General features: G+C 41.1%; 1 protein-coding gene across 1 annotated transcript; it reads left to right on the forward strand.

Annotated features, from left to right (window-relative positions):
- Positions 1-128: 128 nt before the first annotated feature.
- On the forward strand, positions 129-10,276 carry LOC127437443 (UPF0561 protein C2orf68 homolog). Its single transcript, XM_051692362.1, has 4 exons — positions 129-275; positions 1,326-1,441; positions 7,376-7,521; positions 8,304-10,276. The coding sequence occupies exons 1-4, from the start codon at positions 154-156 to the stop codon at positions 8,424-8,426; spliced, it is 507 nt and encodes a 168-aa protein (XP_051548322.1). The 5' UTR covers positions 129-153; the 3' UTR covers positions 8,427-10,276.
- Positions 10,277-13,648: the final 3,372 nt, after the last annotated feature.

The raw sequence follows: 13,648 nt of genomic DNA on the forward strand, positions 1-13,648 counted from the left end.
ATAATGCGAAATTAAACTCGGAGTGTGTTTTCTTATGACCAGCGACTTTGGCGTCGGCCGTTTCTATGACGAGGGATGTTTTGAAGGGACTGTTTATGTACACGCGCTAAGATGTATTTATTTTTATCATTATTTCGCATATAGGCTGGAACCATGGAGGTTTTGCGTGATGATGATGATGATGATGAAGGAGAGAGTGTCAAATATAAGCCTGGTGGTCGTTTGGACATGAGTCACGGGTTCCTGCAGCACATCAGGAGGAATCAGATCGCCAGGTCTCGCGCTTTCACGTGCTCCCTGTGTTCTGTCGCGTGCTAGACAACGAGTAGTTTCTTAGTACGTTACGTCACGTTATGTTTGTTATAGCACCCAGATTTATGTGCAAAACCATTACATATCTAGTCAAAACAATTAAAAGGAACGTGTGAATTATTTCATGATTTAAAACGAATCCTAATGAATCTAAATGGGATGATGTGAAAGTCCCACAGGATATTATTGTTTGATTCTTAGTCCAGTGTTGGGTGTAATGCATTACTAAGTAATTAATTACTGTAATTAAATTACTTTTTCATTGGAGTAAAAAACGGAAAGTAAGGGATTACTCTTAATTTTCAGTAATTTAATTAGTTCCGATGTAATCGCGTTAAATATTGCAGTCTATAGAACAATTCTATATAAAACAATAGTGAATTTAAAATCGAAATGTAACCTCTAATGTTAAAAGTATGTTTTTTTAATTTAACGCTGCCCCCTTAAATTCTTTGGCCAGCTCATGAATAATTTATTTGATTTTATATGATTTATTTGAAAGTATTAAAAAAACAATTTCATGTCTATCCTTGTATTGTTCATCTGGTCGAGGTTGATAAGGGTTTTAGAAAGTAATAAGTAATGCAGTACTTTTCAGACAGAGTAATTAGTATAGGAATCTAATTACACTGTAGAAGATTTAATTAGTAGTTAATAATTAATTGCTTTTTCAGAGTAACTTACCCAACACTGTCTTATTCTTATTAAATATTGTGTAATCTGTATCAGAAGTCCACTTGTATTACATAGGATAGGAGTAATATCTTGCTGGACTGTTAAAGAAAATCGCAGGTGGAAATATAGGAGTTTAAAATTTGTTTTGATGTGCTACTCCTTCAGAGTAATTTTATTCTCTTGGTAATTTTACATCGGAAACTATGTGTTCTAAAAGAAATAGTTGTGTGCTATGTTTAAATTGTATGGACCGTTCATTCGATTAATTTACCCTAAAAAGTTAATAGTTATATTATATTTAAATAATTACAGTGTGATTTATTTTATACTTTCTAAAGGGACGATTATGACAAAGAGGTAAAACAGGCCAAGGAGAAGCAGAGGTGTAGACACACGACCACCCCTCGCCACCCGAGAAGACCAGACCGTCAGGTGTACCACCCACGCAATCGGAGTAAGTTCCATCGGTAGAAAGAGCTTCATTCACTATTTCATAATAATAAGAGATTCAAAGTGAATCTGATTTCTGTTCATTGGATGTGCTAGTTTTAACCCCCTGTGGCAGTGAGAATTTAAAGGTGCACTCAGTAATTCTTCGCATTAAAAAGTTGTACACATAAAGAAATTACTATTACATTAGAAAAATATGTTTAAAATCATGTACACTCAGATTAGGCAAAGGCTCAAGTCAGTAGCCTATTAAAAGCTGTTTTATTTTACATGGAGCGGGTCACCCTGTAAGGTCATGTTGAGATCACATGACTAGCCGAATACTACTTGCTTTATCTCAGTAACCCATTATCGGACACTTCTGCTCGCAGAATAAATCAGTCATGGCTGTCTGCAAATAGTGCGTTTCTATGGTAACATCAGTAGCTGAAAACCTTTACTTTTGCCTGATTTTGCATCCTCGCCTTTAGGTGTCAATAATGTAAGATGCAGTGGCAGGCTGTGGATTTCAAATCTAGGCCTTCAGTGTGATTCATGCCATTAAGAAAACACAGTTTCACAATGAATAAGACACCCTATGCCTTTGGGCATCATACATTATGTCGCAGCTCACTAATAATACCAATTGACATTTTAAAAACACGTCCATGCACGAAAGTCAGAACTTGAAATGACAATTAATGCTCAAGCAAGCCTAATTTTAACTGCAACATGACTGTTTTGTGAAATGAACGTCTCCTGAACAGACATTCAAAAATCATAATTTTTCATATGAATCTACCAAGGAGGTCTATAATACCTGGAAAAATATATCTAATAATATTTGCGTTTAAATTTTGCTTGCAATAAATTTCGTTTCATTAGGGTACACGGTTATGCTGCGTTCCATTCAAGTTGGATGTGGGATATTCCTACCTGATCTCTCCGACCATAAATGCATTCCATTCCCCGATATTCGGAACTGCAATGCTCCCGTTAGCTTAGCAGGGGTTTGACTCTCATTAGAGATGTGTCCTAGCAACCCAACTGATAAACAATGCTGCAGTGCTAGCATTTGTGCTTCAGGTGTACGATTATCAAAAGAGATTATAATTTACCATGTTTTATACACCTGTTTTTGCAGGCGTTTGTTAAACAAGCTTTAATATCATGTAATGTGGAAACGAACTCATTTATCGATATTACTTAATAAAGTGAATGTTTATCAACTTACTTTGTATAGCTCCCTGAATGTCGACATGTTTGTGTGACATCATGCCCCTGCATCTCAGCGAAATCGGAGTTGAGAATTTCTGCATGAGCCTACAAGTTGTAATTCTGACTTAAAGTTGCATTGCACTTTTCCTAGCAGGAAGTTGTAAAATCCGACTTTCCGAGTTGAATGGAACGTAGCACTACTTTTCAAAACTTGATCCGACACTGAATGCTCCAGCAGCCTAATTTACACTTCCTGATGTTGTTTTAACAATGCAAAAAGCATTTACCAATTTACTTGAAGTGAAAATCAGTCCTCCTTTCCTGTTGAATAAATTAAGCAATCACACGGTCAAGCAGAACATCTCGTGTTTGTAAATCCATAAGGATCCCTTTCTCAACGGCAATACCAGCAGTGATGACAGTCGACTCGTCAGACAGCTTGATCTGACGCTTTTAGCTCTTGAATTACATACATCACTTAAAGCGTGATTGCGTCACTCAACACTCGCGAAGGTATTGGGTGTCGCCCAGCCTGCTGCCCTGCAGATGTCTGCTAGAGAGGTGTCATGGGCCAGTGCCCACAAGGATGCCAGACTCCTTGTGGAGTGTGCTCGTATTCCCGAAGGGGCGGGCACAGCCTGGGCCTGGTATGCCATAGCGATGGCATCCACGATCCAGTGGGCAAGCCTCTGTTTGGAGACAGCATTCCCCTTCCGCTGTCCGCCAAAGCAGACAAAGAGCTGCTCAGAGCGTCTAAAGCTCTGCATGCGATCCAAGTAGATGCGCAAAGTACACACCGGACACCGCAACAACAGGGCTGGGTCTGCCTCCTCCTGGGGCAGCGCTTGCAGGTTCATAACCTGATCCCTGAAGGGGGTTGTGGGAACACCTTGGGCACACTGCCCGGCCGGGGTCTCAGGATTACGTGAGAATCACCCGGACCGAACTCAAGGAAGGTATCGCTGACAGAGAATGCTTGCAGGTCTCCGACCCTCTTGATGGAGGTGAGCGCAATCAGGAGGGCCATCTTCAAGGAGAGGGCTTTCAACTCGACTGATTCTAGCGGCTCAAAGGGGGCTCCACGAAGGCCCAGAAGGACCACGGAGAGATCCAATGAGGGGAACAGGCGTGGCCTAGGAGGATTCAGCCTCCGGGCGCCTCTCAGAAACCATCAGATCAGAAAGATCAGGTCGTGTTTCCCTAAGGACTTACCGTCCACTGTATCGTGGTGTGCCGCTATGGTGGCCACATACACCTTCAAGGTGGAGGGGGACAGTCGTTCCTCCAGCCTCTCCTGCAGGAAGGAAAGCACTGACCCGACTGCGCATCTCTGAGTGTCTTCAGCTCGGGAAGAACACCAATTCACGAACCGACGCCACTTCAGGGTATAAAGCTGCCTCATGGAGGGAGCTCTGGACTGAGTGATCGTGTCTACCACTGCTGGTGGTGGGCCACTTAGGTCTTCCACGTCCCGTCCAAGGGCCAGATGTGGAGGTTCCAGAGGTCTGGGCGAGGGTGCCAGATGGTGCCCCGTCCCTGAGAAAGAAGGTCCTTCCTCAGGGGAATTCGCCAGGGAGGGGCTGTCATGAGGAGCGTGAGGTCTGAGAACCAAGTCTGGGTGGGCCAATATGGGGCCACGAGGGTGACCTGCTCCTCGTCCTCTCTGACCTTGCACAAGGTCTGTGCAAGTAGGCTCACTGGGGGGAACACATACTTGCGCAGCCCCCGGGGCCAGCTGTGTACCAGCACGTCTGGGCCGAGGGGGGCCCCCGTTGGAGAATACCAGAGCGGGCAGTGGGAGGTTTCTCGGGAGGCAAATAGGTCTACTTGTGCTTTGCCGAACCGATTTCAAATCAGCTGGACCACCTGGGGGTGGAGTCTCCACTCTCCCCTGAGCATCACCTGTTGTGACAGCGCGTCCGCTGTGGTGTTGAGGTTGCCCGAGATGTGAGTGGCCCGCAGCGACCTCAGTCGCCGCTGACTCTATAGGAGAAGACGGCGGGCGAGTTGCGACATGCGACCCGAGTGTAAGCCACCTTGGTGATTTATATATGCTACTGTAGCTGTGTTGTCCATCCGGACCAACACATGCTTGCCCCGGATCAATGGCAAAAGCCTCCACAGGGCGAGCAATACTGCCAGCAACTTTGAGGCAATATTGCTGTCCAGGAGCCAGCGGCTGTGTGCCCATTGCACACGCCACCGCAGCCTCGCTTGGAGGCGTCTGTCGTAATGACGACGCGCCTGGACACTTGCTGTAGGGGAACTCCTGCCCGTAGAAATGCAAGGTCTGTGCTTTGGCGTCAGCATCTTGAACGGGAGTCTGTGCAAGGCCCAGTTCAGAACTCGCAGGTCCAAGATTGGCCGCAACCCACCGCCTTTCTTCGGTACGATGAAGTAAGGGCTGTAAAACCCTTTCTTCATCTCAGCTGGAGGGACAGGCTCCACACGCAAGGTGGCGGCATTCTCGCCCCTCACAGAAGTGAAACGGACGCTGCTGAACCGGGGCGGGGCCTGGCGGACTGAATTGCGTAGCCGCGTAGCCGAGCGGCACCCCAAACCCAGGAACTAATCATCTAGCAGCGAGGGCTCAGGGGAGGGTGGCAGGTTCCACTCCAACCCGACTCACGCGGTGGCCCGAGCAAGCATGGCGGTCATCTCGCCATCAGCCTCAGACTGGGCGGGCCAACCCGAAGGTGGCAGCCCATTTGAGTCCTTGGAGTCTGACATCGCCAGTACACTCTCCAATACACTCATCGAGCACTCATCCCGCTCCGGAGCTCCGAAAGGGACACTAAACTGGCCCTGGTGCGAGCTGGTCTCCTCTCGGAACTTGCCGGGGGCAAACAAGCGTGCTGGGGAATGGGAGGTCCGCGGGGATTTACCCGGCGGAGTTGCGCACATTGAAGCCCCCAAATCGCCTCGGGCTGGCCTCGTACCCGGAGGTATAAGGCACGGCAGGCAGCTAGAGTGGCTTTCCCCGGAAGAAGAAAAGCCGCGATCGCAACGTTGCCACGGTCATATTCTCGCAATGAGAACATGAACCATCCACGAACGCTGCCTCAGTGTGATTACGACCCAGACACGTGAGGCAGCGCCCGGAGAGATAGCGACCGCATCCAGAAATCACACAAAGACGGAAAGGCATCTTGAAAAAGACACATCTATAAAAAGACGTTCATGTCAATGTGTTTGCTCTAATAAAGAAAATATACTCTTTGCAGGAATATAAACTCTCAGCACTGTCGAAGCACCCAGGGGCGTGATCTGTGCAGAAGGAGAGAAAAGCCGCTGGAATGCGCCGTATATCCAACAGCAAACTCTTCTTGGGAGGTGAATGGACCGGTAGTGGAAGACAGCTTGCTGACACACAACCGCTCGGCTCCAAAGAAAAAATCTGAATGAGTGGTTGCGAGCCAGCTCCTTTTATACCCGTATGTCTGGAGGAGTGGTATGCAAATTCTACTCGCCAATTCTCATTGGCCTTTTCTCAAAGATCTGAGGTGTTTGGGGCTCCCAAGGGCGACCACTAGTGTCACTACATCGACACAACTTCGAGTGAGTGACAGAAGGGGAACAATATGCAAGCACTGTAAAAGGTTTTGCCACAAACTCAACTGACTGGCTTCTCTCCTGGATGATTTCACATGAGTCTCTTCAGACCTGGTTGATTTTAGTTGAGAGCTGCGGTGGTTCTGTAGGTGTCTTTGCATAGTGCTTGTGTTAGCCGCGGTGTATGGCACTATTTTCTTACAGTGCTTACATATTGGCTATGTCTCGTTTGGAAGGCTGTGTCCTCCGGAGTTCACATTTGTCGGCCGCATACGTCACCGAGGCTGTCTCGTTTCATTTTTTTTTTTTTACCGATGACGTTTGCGGCCGATAAATGTGACCTCCGGAGGACGCAGCCTTCCAAACGAGACACAGTCTTTGTTTGTGTCTTGTCTGTCACTCTGCGTTTATTGTTTCCACCAGGTACCTAAAATGCTGCCACACAAACGATTTAAAAGTGGCGGGGGCATCTTCTATGCTAATTTCACCCTCACACTCCGTCATGCAGATATCGTGAGACAGCTTTTCACCTCAACGAGAAATATCGTCATGTTTTAATATCGCGAGATCTCGTGGCACGATGCAAAACACATGCACCCTCTCATACACACAAACACAATAATGAATGGGTGAGACTATAACACAGAGCAATTTATATGGAATTTGTCAGATAAAATCAATAATTCATCCACAATGCAGAATACACACAAATGAAGGGGTGAGACCATAACACATCTGCAAAGGAGAACACACACATGCACAAATTCATCTTTTTACAATGAGGAATTAATTAGTGGATCTCTGCAGCCATCTACTGGTTATTTTTGTCATGACATTATTTTCAGTATGCCCCCAAGAAATGACACATTATCATATTTTCTTCGTTTCAACTTATAGAAGTGTGTTTGTAATTTGCATATGCAAATTAATCTTGTGACTGAGAAATGTATAGGTAGATTGGATCTTAAAATGTAGACAACTTTAATGTTTTTACTTAGTTAATATTATGTTTCTTTAATAAAAAAATGTTTATTGTTTTTGCTCAAATTTGACCATAAACAATACACATGTGAGTCTAAAATGAACAGTACAAAAGGGTTAATCAATAAATTATGCAAAGGACTTCTGACATGTTCAGTATTTATAGGAGTTTGTTTGATGTGGTGCTGTGACACTTGTCTATTTTCAGATGGATCTGAGCCTGGTGTGAATGCCGAGCCAGACGACTGGAATGAGAGCAGCTCTGGCACAGAGCAGGAGAGCATTGGAACAGAGTTATTTTGGCTTGACTACCAAGCTGACAATGGGCACATAACATCATTCATCGTTCACAAGGTTTGTACAAAGGAATAGATCACCATTTACTCACCCTTTTGTTGTTCCCAATTCGTATCCTCTTTCCATACAAAGCACGTAAGTGACCACAGACTGTTAAGCTCCAAAAAGGACATAAAAGTACCATAAAAATACCATACCATGTGACTTGTGCACTATATTTAAGTATCCTGAAGCCATACAGTAGCTTTGGTGGTTGGTGTCATGATTATTTGAGTCAAGATTTCAAAAGAATGTCAAAAAATAAGGTTTTAAAAGAATAGTAATGTTAAAAATATTTTGTGTCCAGTTTCAAACAACTTCTTGTCCTGCTTAACAGTTATACAAATTATTGAAATAAATACATTTAAAAAAATGTGTAACTGTGTTCTTTTAGTGTTCTGATTAGATTTAAAAAGCGACACTATTTAAAGGTCCACGTAGTATATATTTTTATTTTGTTCAGAAACAGAAAGAAATGAAATATACCTTGTGTGCTGCCATGTTTGTGATCATATGTCCAGGCAAATATTTTTGCTTTATCTCAAAAATCCCCTTTAATTGGATGCTTTCACTAGTGGAATTAATTAATCATGGCTGACTGTGAATAGCGCATTTCTTCAATTACACTGGTAACTGAGAACTTGCTTTTGAGTGATGCTACATCTGTGCTGCTAGGTGTCAGCATAACATAAACCAAAAAATGTCTTGGTGAACCTTTAATATTTACGAATACTAAATGACTTTGCTATTCAATGTGTTGAAACATAATAAAAAATGAAAAATTCTTTAATTCCAACCAGGAGGACAAGCCAGAAGCTATTGTGGAACAAGTGGCAGAGAAGAATGTTCTGGACTCGGCCATGAGGGCGGCGCTGTTGGCACGTGTGGGACATGAAATGGACAAGCGGTGTGACAAATGCTGAGATGCAGAGAGAGAGCAAAAAATGTATGACAGCACAAAGCTTACAGCATCAAAAGATGTCTTGGACACAACGTGCAGGTGTATTTCTTGAATGAGAGTGGACTCCAACCTCAAGAGAAAAGACACTTATAGAGACGCTGTGAAGCTTGAAAACGTCTATCTCGTTAGCGCCAAAACCACTTGTATTCTGTTCTCAGTAATGTAGAGAAAACAGGACCTGAATTGTTCTTTCAGCTGGAAATAGAGAACCATTTGTCACTTCACAGTTTGGACAAATGTTAAGAGTGTGACAGGTGCTTGGAGCATTGTACAACTGAGACGGCAACTTTGGCCATGGTGCTTTTTACACCAGAGGTGATTGGTTTGCACAAGGTCTGCATTTTTCCCTACGTGTTCATAAATATTTTCATGACTGAAGAAATGGTAATAATGTGTTTATATTTCTAGGTTCAAGGTCATGTTGAATGTTGAATATTTTTACCTTTTTTACCTGTTGGTGCTGATGTTGCTCTAGGAGAACTTTAAGATATTTTGTTTCATCTTTTTATTGTACATTTAGATAGTATTTTTGTATTTGTACTACAGCGCTGTATTGAAGTCAATATGGTGTTTTGGTTTAGATTGCAGGATGAAGTGTTCATTCTCTCATACAGACACATGATGGCAGTGTGTGCTACATTTACAACATCATGTACATAAATACTTTTTCATAACAGCTTCTGAGATATATTCGTCAAAAATATGCAATTGCACAAAAGGAAGTATGTGCAATAAATCAAAACATCCTATAACTTTAGGAGGTGGATCCTGAAATACAGTGTATTGAAGGATTACATATGTAAAATAGAGTCCAACTTGGATTTGTTGGCTGCTTTTGCTTCACTAACCGCTTGGGCTCAATTCTTAAATTCGGAGGCTTTGTGAATCAATTCTTGGGGGAATCAACTCCGCACAAGGATGTGACGTGTTCGCACTGTTTTTATTTTCTCGGTCACTAAACTACTACACATTCCAAGGCTTAACAGCACTAATGGAAAATTCAGATGTTAAAAAGACTTGAATGATCGTAATTTCTCTACTGATCAACGCAACTCTTTTGTAGTCCGTTAGCCATTAGAAAATCTGATCCGCTCATTTATCTGTGTGAAGCAATCGCACAAGCCTTTCAGCACATAAAACAGCTGCTTTCCAAAGTGGCATTCCTAGTCTGCCAGGAGGATTTTACTTTTGATAAGTCATTTTTATATTACACATTGTTTTAAAGCAGTTTTGCAGAAAATTATGCTGTTCTTTCTGTAATGTCTTAAAACAAACAATCAAGTAAAATGCCAAATTTGTGACAAAGTTATCAGAAATACATCTGGCCAGCTTGATTACACTTTCTAGTGCTTGAAGCATGCGCAGAGCTTAAGATGGTGCTAGGAAGTGTAATCGAGATTGAAATCATGATCACCAAGGAGACTGCTGATGTCAAGATTTATAGTGAAAAAATTAGTTTTGTTTTAGTCTGTTCTCACCCAAAACCATTTGGATCGCTTCAGAAAACATGGATTTGGAACATGGAAGTCACATGGATTACTTTTAAGCTGCCTTTATGTGCTTTTGGAACTTCATGTTTTGGTTACCATTCACTTGTATTGTATGGACCTTCAGAGCTGACATTTTCTTCCAAAAATCTTTGTTCTGCAGAAGAAAGAAAGTCATACACATCTGGAATGGCACGAGAGGAAATTTCAGAATTTTAAAATTTTTGGGTGGATTATTCCTTTAACCCACAGAGACCCAGCATAGCAGAATTGCAATGTTTGTTTAAAGCAATTAATATTTTTTTTATTATTATTATTATTAATTAAAATCAGTAAAAAAAAAAAAAATCATCTCTTGGGATTTACCTAGTGCACCCCCCCAGCCCCCATCCCTCTTCGAAAGTACTTTCTAAAACACTTTTCATAGAATTCTAAAATAAAAATATTGTAACCCAATTAATGTGCATTAGGCAAGGCAAGTTTATTTATATAGCACATTTCATACACAATGGAAATTCAAAGTGCTTTACATATAAAGTTTAAAGAAAATACAAGATACATAAAAAAAAAATAATAATTAAGAACATGAAATAAGAATAAAAAGTAATCAAATATTTTTTTTAAATGAATAAGAAAAAGAATATTAAATTGTTAACACCATCCATAACCATTGTTAACCTTCCCTGATCAAACAGGATAACCAAAAATTGTTTACACACACATTGAGAAAAAGTTGTATAAAAATAATATAAAAAGAATAAAATAATTAAAATGAAAAAGACAAAAGCAAAATGATTCGGTGAAATAAGTAAGTGCAGCACAATGTTAAGTCACTAAATGCACAGCTAAACAGATGTTTTCAGTCTGGATTTGAATGTGGCTACTGTTGGGGCACATCTAACCTCTTCTGGAAGCTGGTTCCTGCTGAGGGTGGCATACTAGCTAAACGCTGTCTCACCTTGTTTTGAGTGAACCGTCAGTATGTCTAACTGACTTCATCCTAATGATCTGAGAGGTCTGTTGGTTTATATTCAACAAGCATTTCTGAAATGTATTTAGGTCCTAGGCTATTGAGCGATGTATAAACGAGTAATAGTACTTTACACTAGCTTCCAGTTACATTTAGAATTGATTTTAAAGACCTGAAGACTGGAGTAATATGCTCTGATTTTTTGGTTTGGGTGAGAATACTGGCAGCGGCATTCTGAATGGTCTTTTTGGGAAGGCCGGTTAGGAGTCCATTGCAGTAGTCCACCCTACTTGTGATGAATGCATGACCAAGTTTCTCTAAGTCTTGACTGGATACAAAACATCTAATTCTAGCTATATTTTTTAGATGATAGTAGGCTGATTTTGTTATTGCTTTGATGTGACTACTGAAACTAAGGTCTGACTCCAAAATGATACCAAAATTTCTTACTTGATTTTTTGTCTTTAGGCCCTTGGAGTCAAGGTATGTTTTCACCTTTGGAATTTCACCTTTGTTGCCAAATACACTGACCTCTGTCTTGTCATTGTTTAACTGAAGGATGTTTTGGCACATCCAACTGTTAATTTCATCAATGCACTGGCACAGAGAGTCTGTGGGGCTGTAGTCATTTGGCGATAGGGCTAGATAGATTTGGGTATCATCTGCATAGCTATGGTATGCAGTTTGGTTCTTTTTCATAATTTGGCCTAGTGGGAGCATATACAGGTTGAACAGGAGTGGTGCGAGAATTGAGCCTTGCGGGACTCCACACGTCATGGATGTCCACTCAGATTCATAGCTGCCTATGTTCACATAGTAACCCCTACCTTCTAGATATGATCTGAACCAGCTGAGGACCGCCCCAGAGAGCCCTAGTTTTCCAATCTGTCTTGGAGAATGTTGTGGTCAACAGTGTCAAAAGCAGCACTGAGATCTAATAATACCAGCACTGATATTTTGCCTGAATAAGTATTTAGCCGAATATCATTTAGGATCTTTATGAGCGCCATCTCTGTGCTAAGATGCGGTCGGAAACCAGACTGTAAATTGTCCAAGTAGCCATTCGAGATTAAGAATTTGTTCAGCTGATTGAAAACCACCTTTTCAATGATTTTGCCTATGAAAAGAAGATTTGAAATTGGTCTGTAGTTGTTCAATATTGATTTATCTAGATTGTTCTTTTTAAGAAGGGTCTTGACAACTGCAGTTTTAATTAACTTGATTAAAAGTCAGTAACTGTAATCTGATTTAAAGAATTAACATTGTATTGAGTTACAATAGTTTTTCACTAAAAAGTAAATCAATTACAGTAAAAAATTACTTTGTAAATAGGTTCAAGGCCGTTTCTAGCTATGAGTGGTATAAGCAGCTGCTTAGGGCACCTGAGCCACCAAAGCAAGGTATTTTATTTTATTTTCAAATATACTAAAAGCTGCAGGTAAGACTCAGGCAGCTGTTATGGCTCAGTTAGACAGTTACAGGGTCCCCCTTGTGGCCTGAGAGGAAAGGGAGAATGTAACTGCAAGGAGAAAGTTTCTTGCAAGATGTGACAGGCATGCGCACCTACAAGGGGTTTTTGTCATCATGAAGCACATCTACAAGTCGGGAGCGGTAAAAAGGAAAAGGAAGAGAAGAAGAAACACAGCCAGACCACCATAGTTAGCAAGTGCATGCTGTTTACAGTTGCCTGTATCAACATCTTAATATAGAATTCAGTTAATGTGTAGTCACTGGCTTCAGTGTATCTCATCCAATCAGAAAACCTGAATGATTCATTAATTTTACTGCATAAGCCAGGATTTACTACCACACCTTGTATTAATGAATTAATTTTAAAGTTGTATATTGTTGGAAATCTGGTAATACGTCATTTGAATTCACACCAGTGCATAAGACTGCTTCTGATGTATGCAGTATGATGATACAAAAAGGCTCTTCATTTGAATTTGTCTTCAATACACAGATTACATAATACTGTAGTACTCTATAGTACATCATAGACTCCCCCCCCCCCTTCTAGCGAGTGTGCTCGCCCACTAATGTAAGCTTTCTTCTTTCTTCATCACTATGTGTGTGTTTGTACTTCTCTGTCTTGCACACATGATGCAACTAATGGTATGCATGTCATGCAGCGCTCTGATGGCATCCTGACCTGACTTCCAGTACTCATGTATGCACTTTTCTATCTCACTGCATTACTCATTATAATACACTCCCTTATGTTGAACATTCCTGAAAATTTTTTACATTGATGATTTACTCAGATGCTTAACAGGTTTTACTTTGGTTTTCATAGTTTTACAGAGAATTTCTATACAGAGCTGTACAACATTCAGAAATGCTATGCTGTAAGTGTATTTTTTAATCATGCATTTCATTTTTAAGGATGAATAATCCATGAACATACTATAAAAGCAACAAATGGGGGCATTTCAAGCAACATTAGATGAAATTATTCAGTGATAAATAATCAATGTTTGAAATGCCAGCTCTAGATTTTTTTTTAACATTTAAAAAAAAAAAAAAATTATTTGATTTATTTTTATTTAATTTGTTATTAATATTTATATATTTATTTATGGACCGTGGTAACAGAACACAACACTTTATTTCATTATTTCCATAACACTATTTGTACCCCAAAGTCTTAAAAATGGACCCAAACAACATGAGGCAACATATAAGATGGAAATCTTTAACAAAACACCAAAATTATCTGTTCTTGGC

This window comes from Myxocyprinus asiaticus, chromosome 4 (genome assembly GCF_019703515.2).
Source record: "Myxocyprinus asiaticus isolate MX2 ecotype Aquarium Trade chromosome 4, UBuf_Myxa_2, whole genome shotgun sequence".
Taxonomy (NCBI): Eukaryota; Metazoa; Chordata; class Actinopteri; order Cypriniformes; family Catostomidae; genus Myxocyprinus; species Myxocyprinus asiaticus.

Coding starts and splice junctions, on each gene's coding strand:
- LOC127437443 (XM_051692362.1), top strand. CDS start 154: ATGGAGGTTTTGCGTGATGATGATGATGATGATGAAGGAGAGAGTGTC. Junction 276..1,325: donor AGGAGGAATCAGATCGCCAG/GTCTCGCGCTTT, acceptor TACTTTCTAAAG/GGACGATTATGACAAAGAGG. Junction 7,522..8,303: donor CATCATTCATCGTTCACAAG/GTTTGTACAAAG, acceptor AATTCCAACCAG/GAGGACAAGCCAGAAGCTAT.